We start from the raw sequence: 26824 nt of genomic DNA on the forward strand, positions 1-26824 counted from the left end.
GTTTGTTTCTCATTCTCAATGGAAATTTTTCATTAGTATTTTTCATTTGTTGTATTGTCATAATGGGTCCACAGTAATAACAATAAATTGTAAGTGGCTGATAAGAGTTTCATAAACTGCCTCTTCTGTTTAGTGATTAGTCGCTTCCCTGGTGTTGTACCTTTTCACATGTGAAGCGATTGTTTTAGTTTCTCACTGTGCAGGGTATAATGCTGGATGCTCGTACGAATAACAATAAAGTTCACTCTAACATTTCATTTGATGGATTTTATGAATCCCACCTTTCCCTTCCCATCTATGTTCTGATTGTTTAGGGTTTAATAACCCCAGCAGGTGCTAAGAATAATTTAGTCACTTTTTATTTTTACAGTGATCCAATGACAGCGGGAATGGGCTCCAGTCCAACCGTGACCCGGAGTGTATATGTGGAAGAAATGGATGGACTATGAGTCAAATTCATTTTAAATGAGCAAGTCACTTGTTAACTTAGGGAGATGTTTCCCAATTGACTCAACGTTTAAGTTGGCTCAATGTTTTTGAATGCATCTTCAATCTGTGTGCAGCTGTCCTGTCATGGTTATCTGATCATATATATGTAATGAAATCAAAGGAAGAGGAAAAAGTGGCAGAGTTGGCAAATGGACACAGGATACCCAACACAAACAGACCAAACAGTTCTATAACTTCCACTGACCCCACCCATGATGGTTCTTGCCTGTGAGAGACATCTGAAGTGAAACCTTAAATGCTTTATATACACATGCACATGTTTAAAAAGTTCAAGTGTTTGGTAGGCCACATTTAAGATTCATGCATTTTCATGTTGTGACTTGTATCAACAGATTCTCACTACCTGAGCAAGTAGTCCCATAAGTGATGCCAGGCCAGCCATAGAAACACACAACCCTCCGATACCGCAACCTGCAACAACATCGTGTAACAACTGACATTTTAATCATGAAGATTTATTAACTAATTCAGCTTTAGCCTCAGTCACATACCAGTGCTCAAAGGACAGAGTTCACCATGTACTGTGAACAGATCAGGTACGTACTCAGTGCTCTGGAGATGTAAAGCAATTGTCTGTCAGTCAGTGTGACATTTGGCTTGATCAGCTCCTCTAGAGTCACTGCAGCCAATGTGTTGATGATTGATGAGAGACTGTGCTGAGTGTAATGAAAGTTATTAAAATCCTGTACTTCACATTTGACATTTATCATTTAAGTGATGGAAACAGCTAGGAAACAAGCTGCATTAAGTAAACTATGTGGCCCAGAGGTGTTAAGTAACAAAGTACAAATACTTTTTTATATTTCCCCTAAAAGGGTCCAGGCGATGAGGGAATGTAACAAAAAGTGTTGGGTCGGAAAAAGGACACAGGGAGGCAAAAGGGTTAAAAAGTGTTATTAAAGTTTCTATTAATAACTCAACTAAAAGAGACGGACAAGCCGCTATCACCATTTTCAGAAACAAACAAAAACTCAGGCATAGGTCAGTAAACTGAAAAGTAAAAAAAGAGTTTAGTCATTAAACACTCTTCTCCGCAGAGCAGGGGTAAATAACCACCGAACACAGCCACCCACACACACACACACACCCCTCACTAACTGCAACTAACATGGCTCTCTGGCACCAGAGCTCACCTTTCAGCTGTACAAAAGAAAAAGGTGCACCTAAGGCAGGACAGATGGTAGGACACACTGACACAGGCAAATTCAGGAGGCCCTACTAGGGCCTACAACTTTCAGGTATCTGTAGTTCACTTGAGCAGTCGTCAGTCGTCATCCCCCCCCCCCCCCCCCCGACTATTTAATTTTACTTTCTACTAGTGATGGCCAAATGAAGCTTCCTGAAGCACTGAAGCTTGTATTGAAAAACGGTTCATTACTCGAAGCTTTTCAACACAGTCCTCTCTGGTGACATCTGGTGGCCAAAAATATGAAGAGCAGCTTGAATCCACAAAATAAAACCAACTGCTTCATTATGATTGCCCACTCTACAGAGTGGAATTCTGTCTGATATTGGGCCGCTGTTGTGTTGCTTTGAACGTGTATTTTTTGGTGGTTAAAAATGTGTTTTATTTGTTTAATAAATAGTTTTGACCAGTAAACTCTCCTTGTTTAAATATGCACCATGGTGTGGTCTTTCTTTGCTTGTGACTTCTTGATGTTGGTAAATACAATAATTGAAAAATACCACGTTTAATATAATATATACATATAATAATGTACAACACATTATGGAATATGCTTCTGCTCTGAGGTCTTGCCTCCATGCACTTATGCAATTAATTGCTAGACGGGTGTATTTATAAATAATATTATATTAGGGAAATTTTCCCAGACATATTTTTGACCTGGGGGTAGAATTGATTGTGAAATGGAAAAGGAAAATGCTTATGAACTTGCAAATTAAAAACATGATGCATTTAAGGTAACCCTTTTTCATTTTTATTTAAAAAGAGAATTTGTTCTAGTGTGCGATGGCCGAACCTGTTCCTTTTCGTGGAGATCATTTCTCCTGCCTTAAGGAAAATCCCTTCACATGGCACAGAGGAGGCTGGAGTGCAGAGAAACTGGTAGATATGCAGTTATACAGTCTACCTGGGCCCCACAAACTATCAGCTAAAGAGAATAAATAAATTAAATTGCTGCACATTTGGCAGACTAACATTTTCAGATTAATTAAACAATAAAAATATATATTTTTACAACATTACATGTAAAGAGTCAAGTGGAAGTTTTTCTAAAGTTATTTAATGATATTGTAATGGACTGGGTTACAAGTTAGTTGACTGTTGTGTTATCAGTGTTTTGTGTTCAGAATTGCCAGTTACTTATGGCATAGTTGGACCACACCCGCAGCATGGTGATTTACTGAGTGTCCTTGAATGTGCGGTAGTCTAGAGGCCGGTTGGCCTGTCAATCAGATCAGCTACCAATGACAGAGAGTCTGGAGGAGAGCAGGTGTGTGGTTGGCTGAGAGTGTTCGGGGGCGGGGGTTAGAGAGAGTGTGTGTGGTGTGGGGCGGAAGAGAGAGAGTGTCGGGGGTTGTGCTGTTGCTGTAGAGCGCACTTTTTTCCCTGTTGTTTTGGCGTTGGCTACGGCCCACAGTAGCCCGTGTTACTATTCTGAATAAACACCGGTAACCGGAACGCTGATCGTCTGTGTCTTCTGTCGAGGGACGCTACACTGGTGTCAGAAGTAAAAGCGAAGCTTTCACCTCCGGAGTTATCTGCGCTCACGCCGCCCCGACTCACGGCATTGGCTGTGGACGCTGGAGATTTTTGCGGGACTTTGCGGAATGCTTCCGATGGATTACTCCAAGATCAAGCGAAAACCTACAGCGGAAGCTCACGGACACGACTGCTCCGCCGGGGACCGGAGGTTCGCGGAGCACAGAGAGCGGGTGAGCGAGAGAAGCCGGCTTTGCATCCTCTCACCGTTCGAGTGGCCGAAAGAGCTATTTGGGGACTTCTGCAGCGGCTGGGGGTGTGGAGAAAGACATACCGACGCATAGAGGCACTTTCCACGCTTCCATGAAGACCCCCAGGTATGATGGCAAGGCTGACTGGGAAGCTTTTCATGCACAATTTGAACTGTTGGCCAGGGCTGGTGGGTGGTCTGCTGAAGAGAAATCCCTGCAGCTAGCTATGTGCCTTACTGGCGATGCCCTGTCTAGCTTGCTGCTTTTGAGCCCAGAGGGCAGGGGGGATTATGATGCTTTGGTTGGGGCTCTGAAGAGGCGGTTTGGTTCTTGCTCTGCTCCGAACCTGCTGCGCTCCGAACTGTGCAGCCGCCGCCGTCGACCAGGAGAATCCATTAGGGACCTAGCTAATGACATTGAAGGGCTGGTCCACCGCACCTATGCCCACATGCCCCCCACCATCCAGGGCGAATTAGCTTGTGACCACTTCCTCCAGGCCCTGCTTCCAGATGAGCTGAGGATCCAGACACTGTTAGCTCACCCTAAAATCCCTTCAGGAGGCCCTGGAGCTGGCTACAGAGAGAGAGTTACTGTGTGCTGGGGCTGCTAAACCCCTGACTGAGTTGACCAGGCCACCGCAGACGGGGACTGCAGACGGGGACTACAGGAGGGACTGCACCGGGCGCTGCTGAACCCGCATGGGCGGAGGGATTGACCCAATTGGTGAGAGCTGTCACGCTACGTGGGGAACAAAGGCCGAGAAGAGGGCCGAGGGTCTGCTGGGGATGTGGACGGCCGGGTCACCTAGCCCGAGACTGTCCCCACGCCCGCCAGGATCAGGGAAACGACATGGGGTCTGCATAACCGGGACGATGCAGGACCCTGGGGCTGTGTCCCGACCTCCTGTTCCGAGAGGAACAACCCAGCTCAGGGCCCACGGGGGTGCACAGCGCCCCTGCGGAGCTGTGGATGGACAGGTGGAGCGTCTTGTTTTGTTGGGCAGGACTTGGGTTGGCAGCTGCTGGTATGCTCCATTAGTTGTGAATAGACTATGGTGCTCAGCCCTGGTGGATACCAGGTCTTCAGCGACAGTTTTAAGACCTGATGTGGTGGGAAGGGGGGATCGCATCCTCCCTACCATGGTGAAGCTTCAGACTGTGACGGGAGAGCGGGCCCCCATGCTAGGGGAAGCACTGCTCACCCTGAGTGTGGGGGGGAAGTCAGTCCGCTGCTCTGTATGGGTTGCAGACCTGGAAGACTGTATACTGGGGCTGGATGTACTCAGGGCACTGGACTGCGTTATTGACACAAGGGGGGGGGGACGCTCTCGTTCCCTGACAGTGGTGTTGTTCGGATGTTGAGGTGGCCACCCCAACCTGATCACCCTGAGGCCCACGCCCTTTCTGAGCTGGCAGCCGACTCCTCCCCGGACCTGACTGGTAGTCCGGCCGCCCCCAAGGAACCACTTACACTGACCTCAACTGCACCCCATGCCGCTTCATGCCCTCCCCTTCTCCCCAAGGAACCGCCGGACAAGGGCGGGAGAGTTTCAGCTGTGAGGGGGGTGTGGGAGGAGAATTGCGATGGACTGACTGCTAGCGAGCAGGGCCTGCTCTGGCAGCTGCTGCTGGACTTTAAGGACTGCTTCTCCTTCTCAGAGGATGATATGGGCCACACTGACCTCCTTCAACATGACATCGATACTGGAGATGCACAGCCCATTCAGATGAGGCCTAGACGCCGCCCCCTGGCCAGACAGACTGCAGCGGAGAGGGCTCTGCAAGAGATGCAGCGTGCTGGACTCATTGAACCATCCACCAGCCCCTGGGCCTCCCCAGTTGTTATGGTTCCAAAGAAAGTGAAGGAAGACTGGCGGTTCTGCGTAGATTTCCGGCCTTTGAATAAGGTGACAAAGAAGGACCCATATCCTCTACCACGTATAGATGAGACCCTTGACATTGTGGCGGGATCCTCATGGTTCTCCTCCCTAGACCTACGCAGCGGGTACTGGCAGGTACCCCTCACACCAGATGCCAGACCAAAGACTGCATTTATTACCAGCGGAGGCTCATGACAATTTAAAGTTCTTCCTTTCGGCCTCTGCAATGCCCCTGCCACGTTTGAGAGACTCATGGATAAGGTGCTCACTGGAATTCCCCGCGGAGAATGCGTGGTTTACCTGGATGACATCTTGGTCCATGGTGCTTCTTTCCACGCTGCCCTCGGGGCCCTCAGACGGGTCCTGGAGAGGGTATTGGCAGCAGGGCTAAAACTCAACCCAAAGAAATGCTGCTTAATGCGACATGAGGTTGCGTTCCTGGGCCACCCACTGGGGGCCGGGGGGTCAGCACCATGGATGATAAGACCCAAGCTGTTAAGGACTGGCCCACCCCAAAATCTGTGCAGGAGTTAAAGAGCTTCCTGGGCTTGGCATCGTACTACAGACGGTTTGTAAGGGGTTTCTCCTGCATAGCCACGCCACTGTTCCACCTGCTCCAAAAGGGTGTGACCTTCCAGTGGACAGCAGGCTGCCAGGTAGCTTTCACCTCACTGCAGGAAGCCCTAGTGGGGGCCCCAGTGCTCTCTCCGCCTGACCCCACTCTGCCCTTTGTCCTTGACACAGATGCCAGCAGTGTCGGATCTGGTGCAGTGCTAGCCCAGGTGACACCCGGCGGGGAGAAAGTGGTGGCATACCATAGTCGGGCCTTCAACAAACCTGAGCGCCGCTATTGTGTCACAAGGCGGGAGCTGCTGGCAGTGGTATGTGCCATACGCCACTTTAAGTACTACCTCGGGGGCCTCCACTTTACGGTCAGAACTGACCATGCTGCCTTGCAGTGGCTCATGTCTTTCAAGGAGCCAGAGGGGCAGCTAGCACGCTGGATTGAGGACCTGCAGGCTTATGATTTTGCGGTCGTGCAACACAGAAACGCAGATGCGCTTTCCCGCAGACCCTGTGCCCAGGATGGATGCCACTACTGTGAGAGGAAGGAAGCTCAGGAGGAGGACCAATTGGTGCCCGATGTAAAGTGTGCTGTGACGGGGGTGGAGGAATGGCCATCCAGTCAGAGGCTGGTTGCTGTGGATGTAACGGAGTGGAGACGTCAACAGGAGGAGGATGCTGACATCAAGCCAGTGCTTGGGTGGATTAAGGAACAGCGACAACCCCAATGGGAGGAAATCGCCATGTTGTCACGGGCCACAAAGGGACTCTGGTCCATGTTTAATGCCTTGCGGCGGCACGATGGAGTGCTACAAAGGGGCTGGAAGGAACCGGCTACGGGCGAGACGAGGTGGCAGTTGGTTGTCCCGCGGGCCCTGCAGGAGATGGTGCTTCGCGCAGTGCATGGGGCCCCAGGGTCTGGCCACTTTGGTGTCACCAAAACACTCCGCCGCCTCCGGCAGGGGTTCTATTGGGCCCGACATAGATGGGATGTAGAGGACTTTTGCCGCCGCTGTGACAGCTGTACAGCACGGAAGGGACCCACAGCCAAATCCCATGCCCAACTGCAACAGTTTCCTTCAGGGTACCCTATGGGGTATCGTCTGTGTCTTCTGTCGAGGGACGCTACAATATTTATATTATGGAAGCAGATTTTTGACATTTTACCTTTTTCCCGTTTTCAGATAAAAAATAAAAAATAAAAAAAAAGATAAAATAAACACGCACAAACAAAAGCAAACGGCCAGAACACAAAGCTGGAAAATCCACCCGATTGACAAAAATCAACTCAAAATCCTCCCACACAACAGAACCTCCTCTATTCCTCGCTGGCTCCAAATCTCTCAGTGGAATGATCAGTGGTTCGCTATCCGTCACCATCAAAACACTCCACAAATCCCGCGAATTATTCGCTTTCTTATAAACCATTGAATCAGATACCGAAGCAGTTAGCTTCTAAATGAAGCTTCGGACGTCACTAATCACGTGACTCTGGCCAAATGAATCAAGCTTCGATACAGTGCTTCTGAAGCAGTGTGTTGATTTTTTTGACACACGCACCGGAGCTTCAGCTTCAGCGGGCCATTACTACTTTCTACTGTTGTGTAATGGTTTCTGTGTGCTCTCTCTCCTGGCCTTCACTTTCTCCTCTTCTGCTTTGAAAAGTGTGAAAGACCATGGCCAAAAACTGAAGTTCTCAGGCTGTACAAAAATGTGAGTACACTGGTGTTAAAACAGAAAAGGCTGGGTGGTGTGCAATGCTGTAGAGCTTTAAAAATGTGTCTCTCATCTCCAAACAAGCTCCTGTATCTTGGCCGTAAATACCCTTGGGGAGCAGCGTACTACAGACAGTACCTGAAGCCAGCCTTCAATTTTCAATTCAATTTATTTTATTTATATAGCGCCAAACCACAACAACAGTCGCCTATAATATAATAATACATTCAGAGAAAAGGTTTTACTGATGTTACAGTTAGGGTCACCTGGTCCAGCCCTAACTATATGCTTTAGCAAAAAGGAAAGGTTTAAGCCTAATCTTGAAAGTAGAGATACTGTCTGTCCCCCGAATCCAAACTGGAAGCTGGTTCCACAGAAGAGGGGCCTGAAAACTGAGCGGCACCCGCAATGACGCCTCGCCGCCCTTAGCTTTGTTGACATTTGGGTTTCTTCCCACTGTAACCAAAGTACTTGGTAATATGGGGGTCATATTGTAGGGTTTACCTTGCAATATAAAGCACCTTGAAGCTGTTAGCTGTTGTTGTGATTTGGCGCTGTACAATAAATTTGAATTGGAATGTTTATCATGTGGCTTTTTATTAATAATTTGTTAATCTAAACAATAGAAACATGCAATCATCATGTACACAAGTAGATATTTGAAAGAAGTGCTTTCTACTTTTTACTGAATCACTGGAAAAATAAAAACATTATTTTCTCGCTGACAACTCAGTTCCTTTGGTCTCATTTCTTATGAAGTCAGATGAGTACAATCCTGGATTTGAGCTTTACAGCAGCTTTGTTGTGAAATTCTTCAGCTGTATCAGTCATTAAAAAGATGAGACACGGGTATTGTTGTCAAATTTCCCTACTGCAGGTTTATTGATTCCATCCTCCTTGTTTGGCTGACCAACATTGTCTGTTCCTCCCATGACCTAAGGAAGGAAAAGTACAAGACAGAATTGAGCGCCTGTCATCAGTCGGTTGCTTTTGATACCTTTGCTCTTCAGCACGTACCCCATCTTTGACACGTTTGAACAGGTGATAAGAAAGAGTGTCTTCTTTCATTAGCATAAGTCTTGGGTCCACCGTCTCCCTCAATCCCCCTGAAATGATGAGTGGAAGAACAAATACAAAAAGTCCTTATGAAATAATAAGAAAATGAGATCACAGATCCATTCCCAAGTACAGGTAATTAATGACAAAATCTTTATTTATTTTATTTCATTTGTTTTTTACCTGTCAAGAGACTGATGATTATTCCAACAATAACAGATGTTAAACCTCCAATGACACCGAAGTAAAGGTAGGATGGAGAGTGCCACTGAACCGCATGTCTGGTGGTGAGAGATTAGTAGATATCTTGTTAACAAATGTCTTATTAATGTAATTACACCATATTATGAAAGTATTCTGAAGGCTACAAAGGAATTTGTGAAGACAGTTTGCAAATGAAAAATATATTCAACAAGACTAGGGCACATTTATGCTTTCCACCAGGTTTTTTATTATTATTATTATTATTATTATTATTATTATTATTAATGACCTCACAACATTGCCCCTTACTATATCACTTTTTTTTTAATCATATGGCCTTTTTTTTATTTTACTATACTTTCGTTCATTATAGGAAAGCTCCGTCATCCCATCTCACCAGATAATATTTCATTCATTCAAGACAGACCCGACCACACTTACATGTCATCAGTATTCTGTCCTGGGGTTGTGGTAAAAAGAGTTGGTTCTGTTGGCAGTGGGGTAGTCCAACTGAAACTGCTACCAGTAGTAAAGTTACAACCCTCAGTGCTCAGAAAGAGAGGTCGGGTCATCTCAGGAGGAGAAGGGGATATCATCCCTATAATGCTCACAGAGACAGCTGCAGCCAATCCTGTCACGAGACCACATAGACCTCCCTGTGGACAAATATCAGAATCAGAATCTTTATTGCCATTGCGCTTTTGAACAACAAAAACTGCATGTAAACCCATTCAGTACAAGTGGAAGGGGGCACTGTTAAGAGAAACAAGTATAGATGTACGATAAATTTTAAACAAAGAAAAAAAAATAGTATGTACAAGTCTGTCTGTGAAGGTTCTCAGTCATCCAGGTCATCGTAGTCAAAGGAGCTTGCAAAGAAAAGCGTCTGGACTTCTTTAAGTTGCTTGAAGACGTTTCACCTCTCATCCGAGAAGCTTCTTCAGTTCTAAGGTCAAATGGTGGGGAGTCCCAGATTTAAACCTAGTGGGAGTATCCCCCCGCAGAGGGACAAAAGGACCCCCTGATGATCCTCTAATCGCCTGAGCCAAGATGTGAAACTGGGTGTGGGTCCCAATCAGCCAGGGTTTCGGGTGAGCTCGTTGCACCGGCTACATAGGGGATGACAATGTTGTTGCGTCTGTCCTTCTTATCAGAATCTTATCGGTGTATCAGAAAAACTCAGGAGAGTTTTCTCCAAGCATGACATCCCGGTGTATTTCAGACCCAGCAACACGCCCAGACAAAAACTGGTTCACCCCGAAAGACAACACCCCAAAACACAGACTTAACAATGTGGTGTATGCTGTACAGTGCAGCGAGGAATGCCCAGACCTCTACATTGGAGAGACCAAACAGCCACTTCACAAGCGCATGGCACAACATAGAAGAGCCACCTCCACAGGACAAGACTCAGCAGTCCATCTGCATCTTAAGGACAAAGGTCACTCTTTTGAGGATGCCAATGTTCACATTTTGGACAGAGAGGACAGATGGTTTGAGAGAGGAGTGAAAGAAGCCATCTATGTCCACTGTGAGCGACCATCTTTGAACAGAGGCGGTGGTTTACGACACCAACTGTCTGCCATTTATAATCCAGTTTTGAGATCCCTCCCCAGATGCCTTAACGCCCACTCACATCCTGGGCCATCTGACCTCAGGAATTCGCATGATAAGGTGGGGCCAGGTTTCACAATGAACTCACCCGAAACCCTGGCTGATTGGGACCCACACCCAGTTTCACACCTTGGCTCAGGCGATTGGAGGATCATCAGGGGGTCCTTTTGTCCCTCTGCGGGGGAACACTACCACTAGGTTTAAATCTGGGACTCCCCACCATTTGACCTTAGAACTGAAGAAGCTTCTCGGATGAGAGGTGAAACTGTCACGGTGTCCTTCTGGATGCTGTAGGCTTTCCTGTGGCAGCAGGACCTGTACACCTCCTCCAGGGAAGAGTACAGCTCTTGATCACAGCTGATGATCCTCTGTGCTGTGTTGATGACCCTCTGGAGTGATGCTTACTCCTAAGCAGTACTGCTGGCAAACCACACTGGGATGCAGTGTGTCAGTGTACTTTCAATGGAGCACCTGTAGAAGGACACTAGCAGCTCCTTGGCTAAGGCGTTGTTCTTCAGGACGCTCAGGAAGTGGAGTCGCTGCTGTGCCTTCTTGATCATAGCTGTGGTGTTTGTTTTCCAGGATAGGTCACTACCCAGGTGCAGGCCCAGGAGTCAGAGACCCTCTCCAAACAGTCCCCATTAATGTGTATGGGCTGGGGGTCAGATTTGTTCCTTCTGAGGTCAACTACTATTTCTTTGGGGGTTTTTTGGTATTGACGACCAGATTGTTTCAGCTGCACCTTGATGACATATTTTCGACTTCATCCCTGTATGCAGACTCATCTCCCGTCATGATGAGCCCAATCACAGTTGTGTCATCAGCAAACTTGTTAAAGTTAATATTTACAGCATACGAATGTTGGATGGGTGGGTGGGGGGTGCAGTCGTGAGTGTATAGAGCGTACAGCAGGGGACTCGGCACACATCCCTGAGTTTGGTCATTATTATTTTTATCCTGCTGTTAACATTTTTTTTAAAACATTAAGCATTTAATAAAGTGTTTTTTAATACTGTTAATAAGAAAAATGCTCCCGTACTATGTTATACGATGATAAATTGATGTTAGGTTGATTTAGGAAAATACCAAAATGAGAATGGACTTACTTTGGAGTTGACAAATGGACAGAGGACACCCAAACTGAACAGACCGAGTAAAGGACCCCCAGTGACCCCCCAAATGATGGACACTGCCTGTTTGAAGAGACCTGCAGCTCAAAAAACACTTTAAGAATGGTCGTATTTACTGAGGTGAAAAATGTACTTATTTACGTAATTAACATGCTTTCTAATAAACAACAACAACGTTCCTGGATGTGTTTGCCTGAACACATTGACAGCTCTGCATTAACAGATCCCTCTACCTGCATAATATGTCCCATGAGTGATGCCAGTCCAGCCATGGCAACGCATACAATTCCAAAAAACAAACCTGCAAAAACATCACATCACAAAATGACATTTTTATCGACTACCAGCCGCATCCATGTAGCAGTAATTAATCTAATATAACATGCAGTCTGTGTTATAAACAAACAACAGGAAACTCGTTATTTACTCAGCCCTTTGGAGATTAAGAGAAGCTTTTTCTCAGATAGTTTAATGCGTGGTTTGATCAGGTCCTCCGTGGTCACTGCAGCCATTGCGTTGATTGAAGTAGAAACTGTGCTGAACATGAAGAAATGAACCATGTTTACTCTGGACTAATGGACATAACTGACACTTCAAATGTGGCACAGCTTTAACTGTTACATGCAACATGAATAAAAATATATCAAATTATGTTGTATGAACCTCAGAGAGGCACTATATACTGCAGCAAAAAATAGTCCTGGAAGCCCTTGGTGATCTGCCAAGATATCCATCACCAAATAAGGCAACAGCTGTAAAGGAAAAAAAGATTTTTATTTTAAGATCATAAAATAACTTGAATAAAAACAAACATCCTGTGGTTTCTTTGTTTATGTGTATGTACCTGATCAGGTGATGAAACTTGTCCAGCTTTCCATGGGTCACAGTTCTTATAGAACGAATAAAGACACAGCCCTGAAATCACTGACGATGTCAGGGTGCAAACTAGGCCTAACACGTTGATGAAGAGAGCTCTGAAAAAACACAACACGAAAAAGTGACGTATGCAAACAAAAATCAGTGTAGCATAGCAAACGAGATTATATTTCTTATCACTGTATGCTGATGATGTCTAAAACGATAACTCAATATGAAGAATGTGAATGAAGTTGGAGTTAATTGAATAAGGATCCATTATTTTTTGTTTCATTTATTTTATTTACTTATCTTTTCTCCTCGTTACTATGTGGAGTGTAGGGCCGTGCAGAGAGGTTTAAAGGGGCGGATGCTCAAAGTTAAAAAGGGGCACATTGAACCAGGTTGAATAACAACAACACACATTCATCAAGAATCTAATATGGGAAGGGCAGGGCTGTGTTGATCTGAGACTGTAGACATTAAAAAGTCCATAGGAGAGATGGTAGCTGATTAAACAAGTGTCATGAGATAATAACAAAATGCAAAGATTGGTGACAGCGCTTGGAACCATAAGGCAACAAAAAACTGTGAGAAATAATTTAGGCTCTGCCTGTGAATCACTCTTTGCTTCTCTTCTTCCTTCCATCCCATCATTTCATATATCACTCTCCACTTGCTGTCTATCTGAGAACAAGGCACAACTTGCTATTGCAATAAACTATAATCTAATTATCCACACCTAACAACTCTTGCACTTAATCTATAATAAAATGATGACAGAAAAATGTTATAGCCCTGCCTTTAGTAGCCTCACACAGCTCCTGCTGTTTCCTCCTCATGTCCTTACCAGGCATGTCTGGACAATGTTATATCATGAGTAATATTTTTTTTAAAAATCCATCTAAATAAAACACACACATGCACGCACACACAATGACATTTTAGACCTTCTTCAGAATACTGTATATACTATGGGCATCATGGTGCTGATCCAGAATCTTTTTTTTTAAATTTATTTATTACTAGAGCTACAATAATAAAGCAATGAGGAGGGGGAAGTAATAAATATGAAATAATGTCATTATGATGATTCCATTTGTTTCACTATCCACTCTGTGCAGGGGCAAAGCTTATTACATTTTTAAACTGTAGAGATACAATCATTTTACTGCTGTAAAATCCAAATTTTGTCTTATTTAAAATATAAATCTAATATAATCTGCTTCTTAATGTATGTTCTTTAAAATACAGCGTGTGTTTTTTTAATGCATTATAATTATTATAATGCATAATTATGTGGACATGCATATTAGATCGTTTTTCAGTGAAATATAATCCCTCCAGAAAGGCAGGAAAAGCCCGGAAACTTACTTTAAAACTAAATATGTTCTAAATACTTTAAAACTAAATATGTTCCCTAAAACGGTGACAGAGCTACAGACCTATGACAGCCTTACACAGGTAGCCAGCAGCTATGACCAGCACTACTTGTGCAGTTAATAAAAGGACAGGTAATGTTTGTCGCGCTGTTGCACACACAGCACGCTCGTTTGTTTCAGTTCGTCATTTGACACAAGACATCTTACCAACGTGTACGTAATAAGCTAATACTCCTGGGTGCTACACACTACAGTGTACGCTGTACACCTACTTACTGGGTTTGTCGCATCAGTCTGTGTCTCTGAGATAACTTGTGTTTCTCCTACAGCTCCGGACCGCTAAAAATGCGCGTGCTCTTTGTGAGCTCGTTCCCGTCTCGTAACCAGCGCGTTCTGCCGTCGAGGGCGATCATTGGTTAAATGTGATCATGTGACTGATGCAAGCCAGATCCTTTTATTTAGCAAAACTGTGATTAATAGTTAAATATTATTGTTGAGGGGCACAGACAGGACTCCGCACGCACACACACATAAAAAAATAAATAATTTTTTTTAAAAAAGTTGCCTTATCAAAAGGGCACCCATCAGGAAAGGGGCGGGTGCTCAAGCCCCTCTAGCCCCCCCTCTGCACGTGCCTGGTGGAGTGGTATATTCTGATTGTAAATTTGTTGTTTGGTTTGAGTTAGGACTGGAAATAAGTGTTAATGTTAGTTTGTTCCTTGACTTTTGGTGCCCACTTGCGAAATAAGTTGGATTGTAGATAGGGGGCAGGGTTTAATAAGAATATATTCTTCTGCCTGCTCCTTTTCACACGTGGTTGCAGTGCTTTACTGACAGAAAGTGTAGTTGGTTTGTTTGAAAGAACTAACTGTGGAAACTGTTGACCAAGTGTGAAATAAATAATTAAATTAAATTAAATTAAATTAAATTAAATTAAATTATGTCATCATTTATAATAGCTTCATAGCTATCTTTTCCGAGTTTATGATAAGAACGTGTCATTTGCCAGAAAACCCCACCAATGTAGTGTCTTTGGCTGAATCAGAATTTACATAGATGTGGAAATAGACGTGTCATATATTGTTGCTTTTTTTAAAAAAAAATTTTGTTATTATTATTTTAATTATTAGTTTTGCAAGCTAAACAGGAAGGAAGGAATACATTCCTTTGAATCACTCACAATCTGGCATGTTTAATGCTCTTGCAGGAGTTGTATCTCTGAACTTGAGGTTGGTAGGTCCCATAAACTGCACTCCAACCAACTGTCCCTCCGATGACTAGTGTCCAAAAAGTGTGTCTTCTCAGAGGGTTTATGTCAAAGCTGGGATTACACAATGAAAGGATGATTTTAGTATAACACACACACACACACACACACACACACACACACACACACACACACACACACATATACTCACTCCACAAAGTTAATTCTTCCTCCTTCTTGGGCATCTGACAAGATAGTGGAGATTCCTCCTTTTAAGATCACACTTTTGATTATAACAGACATGTAGCCTGCAAACATTATTCCAATCTGGAAGAAAAATCAGAGATTTGTTTGGTTGGCAGATCTGTATTCTGTAACTATGTTGACAGATTTTGGTCCCAGTTATCAAATTCTTGCTAATTTACATGAATACTGCAAAGAATCAAGACATGACTCAAACGTGGTTGTGGTGTCGATAAAATTAGACTGAAACCTGATTGCAATTTAATTCAGTTTTACTTACATAGAATATGGAATATATTTATATGGTTCCAAATCATAACAAAAAGACATTATACTGTAAGATAAAGACCCTACAATCCAGAGAAAACGCCAGCAATCAAATGGCAGTGTGAACCAAAAAACTCCCTTTTAACAGGAAGAAACGTGAACGTCAGGAAGGGGCAGCCATCTACCACAACTATTTGGAGGCATTTGTGTATTTTTTTTCCGTTTTATTTGATCCAGGACCCTACCTGAACAACATCTGTCCACACCACAGCTTTCAGGCCACCCTGTAACAAACGCCACAAAACAAGAAAAATCTCTGTCAAAAAGGTTAGGAAGCTGTATTAATGAACAGAATGCATAACGTGGAAATATGTGACCGTATTCTGTAGTAGAACATTTTCAGAAAGCACAAGTGATGGGAATAACGGCGTCACTAACGACGTTACTTTTTTCAGTAACAAGTACATTAATAAGGGGGGGACAGGACAATGGACAGGCGAAGGAAAAGTGCCAGAGATTACTAACAACTAATGCATCCACAGACAGCTGTATACCTCTGTTTAATCTGCAGTGGAGCAAAGTGAAAATTTGTCCTGTCTGAAGAGTCACATTTTTTGTGGAGACTGTTGAAAAGCTGAAGTCCTAGATTACCCATGAATGAGAAAACACTGTGCTCTGTAAACTACAGCAACTGGTTTCTAAGCTTTCAAATGTTTGCAGACTTTTAGAAAAAAAAAAAAACAGGTGACGCAACACATTATGCAATCACGGTTTCAACTTTTGACCCTTAGTGATTGCAGGTGAAAACATCAAATTTTAAAAATGGGCACATATTTTTCATGAAACAAAACAAATCATTTGAATTAAATCATCCAAATGAAAACGTCAAGAAATCAGAGGTGATGTTAAATGAGAGATATTTTGTTTTAAAGGGTAAATGGGAAGGGGTCCTCGTGAATTTTAGGAAAATGTAAATATTCTCATTTAATCTCTGCTGAATGTGAAAGTGGGGGTCTCTTAAGGTTCCTGGCTTAGTGATGCTCGATGAGGTTCGACTGACAATGTGCTGCACTGCAGTGTGTGTGTCGTATGTAATAAATGTTTTACTAACCAGTGCACAATACAAAGTACAAACAGTGGCTGTCGAAATAATCCCACCCCACAGGTTCATACCAGTCACTGCAAAAAGAAGGGAAATTCATTAACAGGGGAAACACTCTTGTTCAAGATCCCTTCACGAACTTAACTGCTGTGAACTGGAGCTGACATACCTTGGTTCAAAGCCAGAGCTGGAGCATAAATTACAAGTCCAGTGTAGAGCAACTGTGGCAAAGAGTTAGAAAGTCACAGCAACAACATGTCTCTGCTGATACCAACGTAGTTTTATGTGCAGAAGTCAAAGCACTACAAAGATTGAACCACTGGCTTCTTACTACGTTAAAAAAGAAGATCAGCATTCCCAGGAGACGAGTGGCTCTGCTGAAACGCAGCTCCAGATACTTGGCAGAGACCAGACAGAGAAAAGACGCATATTGATACTGATACATGAAACTTCTAGTTCCCCTCACTCCCTACAAATCAGAGGCAAAACTAGTAATAATGTTGTAAACAAAACCACAGTTACCTCATATGTGCTGTTGATGGCCAGTCTGTAGAAAACTGGGAGAAAGACCTCGGATGTGTACACCACTGCTATTACATAGGAAATACTTAAATAGCCAAATATGGCTCCGTAGCGATACACCTACAGACAGGTTGAAAAAGATTTATGGAAACACAAAATAGCAAAACAGCTGGTTGGCTGGTGAAACTTTGCCGGAGATCATTTGAAACGCTGATGCTGCTGATACTGAACGAGCTTTGGAGCAACATATGAACAGTGCTGAACTCTGGTGAGTAACACGAAAACTTTAAATTCGTTATTTGATTTGTTTGAAATTGAAAGCGGTGCACTCAAAGTAATGCTCGGTTAGCTGACTCCAGCCGTCTTCTAATGCACAGAAATCACAGTTTTACGCATTTTATAAAATTCTAATTTAAGCTCTGAATAAATGTTTGTGCGCTGAGGAAGCTGAGTGCAGATCCAGGACAGTCCCGACACGTTACCTCGGCTGGGTTGGAGAGCACAGTGACGGATGACATGTAGCTGGCAGTGAGGGACATGGAGACAGCCAGGGCATTGAGTTTTCGGCCCCCAGTTAAAAAGTCCCTGGAGTTTCCTTGTCTCCTGCTTCTCCAGGCGTAATAAAAACCAACAGCAGCAGACAGGAGCAGAACGACAGCAAACACCACATAGTCTGCTGCCACGAGCAAGTGAGCATCCCCGGACATTTTATCAGTCGGAGCAAAACTGAAATAAAGCTAAAGCGTTTATCAGGCAGTGTTTTGTAGATCATTGGGAAGGCGGTGTCATCACCTCCAGGTAGTCTATTAAATTGTAAGATAAATTATTCCAGGCGGTGCGCGCACGTGTCCTTTCAGGTTAAGCTCAAAGTTAATGAATAAAGTTTAGAATTTCGAGTGTGAACCCAAACACATAAAACTTGGGTAACAATAGTGCTTTGTACCACCACCAGAAAACTGGATGCATGTTTAAAGGACCTCTTTCTTGTGCTGTGGCTGGTGGATGTCAGATAGGGACGTGCTCTTTGTCCTGGGATTTGGGTCGTTTCTGCAGATTACGCTGTGTTTGCATTTGGAACACCATGTGTATTTGTTCTGGGCCCTCTGTGATATTGTGTTAAAGGTTTGATAATCAGTTATTGCAGACACACTGTTATAGTGTTAAGGTTCAAAATTGAGGAAGGAGAATACAAACCACCCATGGTCCAGGAGCTCTTGGTCAAACAATGATTTTAATGAATACACACGTGTGGGAAGAACACTCTGTACGCCGACAGCAAGTGATCTCCGACTTCCTCAAAGCATACACAGATTTTATACCGTCAGGGCTTGTTTACTGACGCCCCTTCATGCGTCACAGATACATTTTATACATAGATCAGATCAACACCACAATGACTTTTAACCCAGAAGATCATCTTCTATTTTCATGGCTGGTACTTTCCGTTCTTGTCTTAAAGTGAATTGTTCCTCTTTCTTGCCGAGACACGACTAATCTCTCCTCTAAATAAATCTAACTCATGTGTGTGTGTGTGTGTTGACCCCACATGCTCTTTGTGTCACCTCTTCACCTACTAACTGTCTGTGTCTCGTCCTCAAATGCTCTTTCTTAATTCACCTGTTGCACTTCTGACCTTTCACTAGACCAGAGGCTCACGGAGACTATGTGTATGTCTTCTACTAAATAAATGTTTTAACCAAGAACCTCTACTTAAACCTTAATATGAAATGACCTGATATATAAGTGTTTTGTAAGCATGTATTGCAATTCCTTCTATGGCTCCAAATCACTTGCACAATAGATTGTCCGGACATCGCGCCGAACAAAGCTTCCAACCCCCAATTAATTGACCGAGCTCCAACTCTTTAATAAGCACAGATATGCATTGTGTATAAAATAGTCATAACTGCACCTGAAATACAAAATTAACATCATCATAAACATCTTAAGGCCATCTTAAAGCTATCTGTTACATTGTTAAAGCCTCGTCTTAGCCTGCTGCTCAAAATAACTTCCTGCTTCTGCAAACTCTCTGCAAGCCTGTTTCCTGTCAGCCTGTGACTTTTAGCCTTTCTGAAAGACACACTGTTCAACCCCTGAATGCAATATAAACTCCAGATTATATTATTAATGCAATGGTAATGATGACAATTATTTAACAATAGCAGTAAAATAATTTCCCTGCTCCACAATAGCCTCCTGAGCGCCTTTATTGAACGTGTTTAAACATTGTGCTTCTCCAGTAAAAGTAAAACAAACAGACCAAACAGGACTTCCACTGACCTCACCGATGATTATTCTTCATCAAAACATCCTAAGTGAAACCTTAAATGCTTTATATACACACGCACATGTTTAAAAAGTCCAAGTGTTTGGTAGGCCACATTTAAGATTTATGTATTTTCATGTTGTGACTTGTATCAACAGATTCTCACTACCTGAGCAAGTAGTCCCATAAGTGATGCCAGGCCAGCCATAGAAACACACAACCCTCCAATACTGCAACCTGCAACAACTTCGTGTAAAAACTGACATTTTAATCATGAAGATTTATAACTAATTCAGCTTTAGCCTCAGTCACATACCAGTGCTCAAAGGACAGAGTTCACCATGTACTGTGAACAGATCAGGTACGTACTCAGTGCTCTGGAGATGTAAAGCAATTGTCTGTCAGTCAGTGTGACATTTGGCTTGATCAGGTCCTCTAGAGTCACTGCAGCCAATGTGTTGATGATTGATGAGACTGTGCTGAGCTTAATAAAAGTTATTAAAAGGTCTGCAACCATTCACGTAACATTTGACAATCATTTAACTGATGGAACCAGCTAGGAAACAAGATGCATTAAGTACAGGATGAGGCCCAGCTTTTGATGTTGGAAACTGCAATACTTTATTAGCAAATAAAAGTATAAAACCTTAAGGTGCCACTGTAAACTGCTGCAAGAAAGAGTCCTGGGAGGCCAGGGTAGCTTTTCAGGATATCCATTACCAAATATGGCAGCAGCTATGAAGAAACAAAGATCAACTTGTTGCTTGTAAAACCACAGGCAGATCCACTAGTACTTTAAGGGAATAAGTTATGACACAGAACCTCAATACCTGATCAGAAAAAGAAATTGTTCCAGCTGTCCATGGATCAGTCCTTATAGAAAGAGTAGAGGCACAATCCTGAAAACACTGCAGATCCCAGGAACAAAGAATAACTTACCACGCTGATGAACACAGCTCTGAAAGAGACCAGGTGAAACAGTTGAAAGGATAAATTTCCATTCTTGCCAGGCTGGCATTAAGAAAAATCTACACTTGTTTATGGATGCACTGTATCCGGGTCCCATTAGTTACAAGACTGAGGGTCCTTAAATCATACCAAGTCTAGACTTTGAGTATTCTATGGTCCTGCTTGCAAGTACACTGCACTTAATAGATTAGACAAGCAGAAAGTTGACTAGCACATTTTTACACTTCCATATGCAAGCCTGAAAATTTTCCACATTTTAAGTGATATAGTATTGTTTCAGTTATAAAATCCTCCCATTAAATTATGACTCACATTCTGGCATGAGTGATACTCTTGCAGGAGTTGTATCTCTGAACCTGAGTCTGGCTAGTTCCACTGGTCATTGTCCAGCCGAGTGTCCCACCGATGGCTATGGTCCAAAATGTGTGCCGCCTCAGAGGGTTCAAGTCAAAACTGGGAAAACCGTATACCTATGAATCATCTAAAGTGAAGTGACAATTGTGCAACTTTATTCATATTTAAAAAACAGTAACTACAGACCCTAATGATTTCACGCAAATGCATCAATATGACCCGTAACTCCTTATATGACTGATGATGGATGACTAAGAGCCTACACAGATATGTCAATGAGGTTTCCAGGAAAAACTGGCCTGGTGTTTGTCACAAGACAATACTGTAGTGAAAAGGCAGAATAATATTTGCTCAGAAAAGTTAATGTGATTTTAAACCCCAGCACTGTAACATATTCAGCATCTTTGCAATCTATCCAAATAAGCCCGAGTAAGAGTAGATTAGAGTACGCTAATATGGTCAAACATGTCAGAAGTTGCTGCAGGGATGTCAAAGCCTTAGCACTGCAGGAGACATGGGCTGAACCAGTCACTTCCTTTCTGTACAGTTTAATTATACATTTAAATATAGCTGCAAATCCATCAATGGACCATCTTAAAATGTAAGAAATGTGTAAAGTTTAAAAATTGTTGGAGGTCTTTACTGTTGACCCACTTTTAAAAAAAAATAATAATAATTGATTGTTCTTTCTTATCTACTTTGGTCAGAGTCTCTGGTAGACCAATTATGGCCCCTTGGCCTTACGTTTGACACCCCTGGGCTATTGAGTCGTTTTGACTTATTCATTTAGAGCGGTTTAAAAAAAAATAAAAAAATGTTTGCCTTTACCTGGACAATCACTCCCTATATTGGGGTTCAGCCAGAGTTCTTTGGCTTATTTTCAGACTATAGTACAGAAGCAATTTGTTTCCAGAAGTTCAGTCTATCAACGTGCCTAGTTCAAGTACTGTGATTTAAATCCAAGTAAAGAAAGCAGTGCTTTTGTTGCACTCAGTTCCAACAGTGGGGCTCAAATACACACTTTAATGTACTGTACATTTCTATCATTTGAATTATGGTGCAAAATTGTACTCAATTTGCCAAAACAATTCCTCAGTATTGAGATGCAAGGGTTTGAATATGCAGGCTCTTAAAGTTACTTTACTTTCTTCCCTTATACTCACTCCAGAAAGTTCAGTCTTCCTCCTTGTGAATTGGACAGAATAGAGACTCCTAAGGAGAGACACTTGGATATGACACAGAAGGCCGGCTAACATTATTCCAACCTAGAAGATAAAAATCGGATTATATCAAGACATTTACCCCACTGCTACAACTAGAATTCAAGTTTAATTGTGATTTAGAATTAAAGCCAAATGTCCTGGCACTCGAAATTGACTCATTTGATATTCTTCTATGTAGGCTATGTAGCATTAACAGTAATCTTGCGTGTCGAAGCCTACCTGGAAAACATCTGTCCAAACCACTGCCTTCATTCCACCCTGAAATAATGAGCCCATTTAAATCCAGACAGTCAAAGCAAGAAACAGTTCAGTTTAAGGGAAATGTATAGCAGAGAGAGAGATGACTTTTGCAGCTTTTGTTGTTCCATACCAATGCGCAGTATGCCGTACAGACCATTTGTCATGGTCCTGGGTCGGTGACCCAGCGCTTTTAGTTTGTTATCATTTTCTAGATGATGATTGTTTAAGTTCTGTGTTATTTTCGATCTGCCTCTGAGTCTGCGTCTGTATCTGTCTGTCTATGGTGTCTCCCCATCTGGTTGTGAATCTGTCTGTTTAGTTCAATGTCTTGTCTGGTTCCATGTATCTGAGTTTCCTGTTTTATTGTGAAGGTCCGTGTCATATGTGAGTGTGATCAGTTTACGTTTCCCCTGTCCCGTCAGCCCAGATTCCTCCCAGCTGTGTTGCCCTCCTGTCTCGCATCCCCTGATTACTGGTGTGTGTATTTAAGCCCTGTGTGTTCTCCTGCCTGTTGCCGGTTCGTCTGTGTTCCTCCGTGTCAGTCTGTGTTCCACGGTGTCCTGTTCCTCGTCTGCGTCTCTCTGCTATTCATCATCCGTTGTCATATGCTCCCAGGTCTGTTATTTTAGTTCTCCCAGTTTAGGTGTCTTTAGTTGTTTGTTATGCCCCACTGTTTGTTTGCCACTACACCTCTGTAAATAAAACCACCGGTATCTCATCCACTGCCTGCATCTTGGGTCCTCCTTCTAAATCCACACGGCTCGCCTCGGCAGCCGTGACAGTACGAACCGGCCACTATGGACCCAGCAGCATTCAACCTGCCCAAGGAGCTCCGGGAGGACATTGTTTACTCCGTGGACAAATTAATTAACGCGTGGCTGGAGCACGAGGGGAGAGAATTTCGCCAAGCCGTGGCTAATCGGCTACAGCGCTTGATTTCTGGTCTCCCCTGGCTGCTCAGCTCACTTCACCCGCTCGCACAGAATTTCATTCTGAACGGACTCCGTCTTCACCCCCCGGCTGCTACCACCCACCCTGCAGCTCATGCTTCACTGCCCAGTCCGACAGAGGATGTTCTGCCCGGCCCGTCAACCCAGCCTTCAAGGGGGAAACGGCGCTCACGCTGCCGACGCTCCTCGCCACAGTTGGACCTGGGGATTTCCGAGCGGCCAGCTGTGGTGAGTGGACAGGACAGTATTATTGGTCTGAACTGTGGGACCGTTTACTCAGGGGTGATGTTCTGTACGGCACAGGACAAAAACTGTTTATCGCCTGAAGCTCAGTTAGCCGCCCGGCCAGAAGCTCAGTTAGCCGCCCGGCCAGAAGCTCAGTTAGCCGCCCGGCCAGAAGCCCAGTCGCCACCTCCGCCACATTCAGCCTCACAATCCATAGCTCAATTACAGTCACAGCCAGACTTATTACAAACCCTGTTACAATCCATGGCCCAGTCAGTAGCCCGGTTAGCAGAAGAATCATTAGCTTTATCCTCAGTTCAGCCTCCTGTTCAGCAGTCACCAGCCCCGCATCCTGTGTCAGTTGCTCCACCACCTGTTCAGCCATCACCTTCACCTACTCCTCCTGTACAGCAAGCCATGTCAGTCCAACCCATAACGGACAGTTCAACTACTTCGTACTCTAAGCAGAGAGACAAACCCAAGAACAATGGAAACATTCCTCAAGAGCTGGCCAGTTCTGAGACTGCCACACGCTCCAGCGCCTCCCCAGAGGCTGGGGTTGAGCCCCCAGCTGACTCTGGACCCCTGGAGGTTAAGAAGCCAGCTGAGGACTGCACAGAGCTGTCGCTGTCTGAGCAGGGTCAATGCTCTGCGCAGCTGCAGGCCGCTATGTGTTTGCCAGAGGCCCGTGTGCCTGCTGGTCCTGTTGCGTTCCTGCCAGAGGCCCGTGTGCCTGCTGGTTCTGTTGCGTTCCTGCCAGAGGCCCGTGTGCCTGCTGGTTCTGTTGTGTTCCCGCCAGAGGTCTCCGCACCTGCTGGTTCTGTTCTGTGTGTGCCAGGGGCTCCAGTGCCCACTGGTTCTGAGACTGTTTTTGCTGGGGGGCCCGAGGAGCCCGTCCAGCCTCCTTCCTCGTCAGCTGGGGGGCCCGAGGAGCCCGTCCAGCCACCAGCTGCTCCACCAGCAGCCTCATCCACGCTTGCAGCAGCAGTTTCATCCATGCCGCCACCTGCTGCAGCGCCTCCGTCTGCATCCTCCACGCCGTTGCCTGGCCCGGCCTCTGCTGCATCCTCCACGCCGTCGCCTGGTCCGGATTCAGCATCCTCAGCGTCGCCTGGTCCAGCGCATGCTTCGGCTTCATCCGCTTCACCTGGTCCAGCCACTGCTTCATCCTCGCCTGGTCCAGCCACTGCTTCATCCTCGCCTGGTCCAGCCACTGCTTCATCCTCGCCTGGTCCAGCCTCCGTGTCTTCATCCTCGCCTGGTCCAGCCTCCGCATCACCTGCAGTGGCCTCCTCTTCAGCTTCCTCATCAGCTGCTTTGCCTGGTCCAGCTTCAGCATCCTCATCAGCTGCTTTGCCTGGTCCAGCTTCAGCATCCTCATCAGCTGCTTTGCCTGGTCCAGCTTCAGCATCCTCATCAGCTGCTTTGCCTGGTCCAGCTTCAGCTTCCTCATCAGCTGCTTTGCCTGGTCCAGCTTCAGCTTCCTCATCAGCTGCTTTGCCTGGTCCAGCTTCAGCATCCTCATCAGCTGCTTTGCCTGGTCCAGCTTCAGCATCCTCATCAGCTGCTTTGCCTGGTCCGGCCTCCGCTTCTGCTTCAGCCTCGTCTGGTCCAGCCTCTGCATCATCGTCTGGTCCAGCCTCTGCATCATCGTCTGGTCCAGCCTCTGCATCATCGTCTGGTCCAGCCTCCGCTTCAGCTTCCGCCTCGTCTGGTCCAGCTTCAGCTTCCGCCTCGTCTGGTCCAGCCTCCGCTTCACCTGGGGCTGCAGGGGCCACGCAGCCTTCAGGTCCCCTACTACCACCTCCACATCGTCGGTCATCTGCCTGGCCGCCTGTTGGGCATCTCCGCCACCGTGGACGCCCTCCTGAACGCCGCCACTGCCTTCCACGTGGCCGGCCTCCGGACTTGTTTCCACGCCGCTGTTGCCGTCCGCACGGTCGGCCCCCAGAACTGTTTCCACGCCGCTGTTGCCGTCCGCACGGTCGGCCCCCAGAACTGTTTCCACGCCGCTGTTGCCGTCCGCACGGTCGGCCCCCAGAACTGTTTCCACGCCACTGCCTACTGCGTGGCCGGCATCCGGACCTGCCCCGTTGCCATTCGCATGGTCGGCTTCCTGAACTTGACCATCTGGGCCTTTTTGGACTCTGTCCCTCCGTCCTGGGCCCCCTCCGCCCGCCCTGGTCGGGTTGTTTTCTGTTTTGTTTTGGTCCATTTTTTCGTTTCTGCTGGGCTGTCTGGTGCCAGCCCTTGAGGGGGGGGTACTGTCATGGTCCTGGGTCGGTGACCCAGCGCTTTTAGTTTGTTATCATTTTCTAGATGATGATTGTTTAAGTTCTGTGTTATTTTCGATCTGCCTCTGAGTCTGCGTCTGTATCTGTCTGTCTATGGTGTCTCCCCATCTGGTTGTGAATCTGTCTGTTTAGTTCAATGTCTTGTCTGGTTCCATGTATCTGAGTTTCCTGTTTTATTGTGAAGGTCCGTGTCATATGTGAGTGTGATCAGTTTACGTTTCCCCTGTCCCGTCAGCCCAGATTCCTCCCAGCTGTGTTGCCCTCCTGTCTCGCATCCCCTGATTACTGGTGTGTGTATTTAAGCCCTGTGTGTTCTCCTACCTGTTGCCGGTTCGTCTGTGTTCCTCCGTGTCAGTCTGTGTAACTCTGTGTCAGTCTGTTACCCTGTGTTCCACGGTGTCAGTCTGTGTTCCTCCGTGTCAGTCTGTGTTCCACGGTGTCCTGTTCCTCGTCTGCGTCTCTCTGCTATTCATCATCCGTTGTCATATGCTCCCAGGTCTGTTATTTTAGTTCTCCCAGTTTAGGTGTCTTTAGTTGTTTGTTATGCCCCACTGTTTGTTTGCCACTACACCTCTGTAAATAAAACCACCGGTATCTCATCCACTGCCTGCATCTTGGGTCCTCCTTCTAAATCCACACGGCTCGCCTCGGCAGCCGTGACACCATTCCTGTTACCACGATTACCACCCACAGATTCCAGCCAGTCACTGCAGAGAAGTGGGAACATTTAAGATACTGGTCACTCAAGTACCCACAAGTTTACTTGTGCAGTAATGTTTCCTGAACCTGTCAGCTTTGGCCTGACTATACCTTGATTTAATGCGAGGGCTGGAGCATAAATTGCAAGTCCAGACAAAAGGAGCTGTGGTTAAAAAAAAAAAAAAAAAAAAAGGACAAATGGCCATCTGGTTACAGATATGTGGCCCTAGCCAAACACGTCTTAAAACTTGCTTACTCCCATACTCGCTGTTTGAATAATAGCGAGGAATGTTACCAGCAGACGGGTTACTTTGTTATAACGCAGCTCCAGATACTTGGTAGAGAAGACAGTTACTCATACAGCATCCAAACAGACTTTTTTTAAAAAACAAACAAACTAGTGGTGCATTTATTGTACCATAGAGCAGTCTAAT

General features: G+C 45.0%; 1 protein-coding gene and 1 pseudogene across 2 annotated transcripts; both read right to left on the bottom strand.

The window, feature by feature from the left end:
- Positions 1-7915: 7915 nt before the first annotated feature.
- LOC146555882 (sodium-coupled monocarboxylate transporter 1-like) lies at positions 7916-17909 on the bottom strand. 2 transcript variants are annotated; one of them, XM_085252334.1, is made up of 17 exons: positions 17650-17909; positions 17168-17287; positions 16977-17042; positions 16815-16866; positions 16655-16722; positions 15789-15827; positions 15245-15360; positions 15007-15147; positions 12434-12563; positions 12253-12341; positions 12017-12126; positions 11823-11890; positions 11566-11652; positions 9287-9501; positions 8825-8922; positions 8603-8691; positions 7916-8520 (listed from the first exon to the last, which is right to left on the bottom strand). In XM_085252334.1, exons 1-17 carry the CDS (start codon positions 17872-17874, stop codon positions 8416-8418), a joined length of 1818 nt encoding a protein of 605 aa, XP_085108460.1. In that variant the 5' UTR covers positions 17875-17909; the 3' UTR covers positions 7916-8415. The 2 variants fall into 2 exon arrangements, with proteins under 2 accessions (XP_085108460.1, XP_085108461.1); XM_085252335.1 differs by having other exon boundaries at positions 7917-8520; positions 16980-17042; positions 17650-17751.
- Positions 17910-19758: 1849 nt separating this feature from the next.
- Positions 19759-22379, bottom strand: LOC146555883 (sodium-coupled monocarboxylate transporter 1-like; annotated as a pseudogene).
- Positions 22380-26824: the final 4445 nt, after the last annotated feature.

Source organism: Mchenga conophoros, linkage group LG17, assembly GCF_057382185.1.
Source record: "Mchenga conophoros isolate Kocher_MC1m ecotype Shallow Benthic linkage group LG17, M_conophoros_male_GT1.1, whole genome shotgun sequence".
Taxonomy (NCBI): Eukaryota; Metazoa; Chordata; class Actinopteri; order Cichliformes; family Cichlidae; genus Mchenga; species Mchenga conophoros.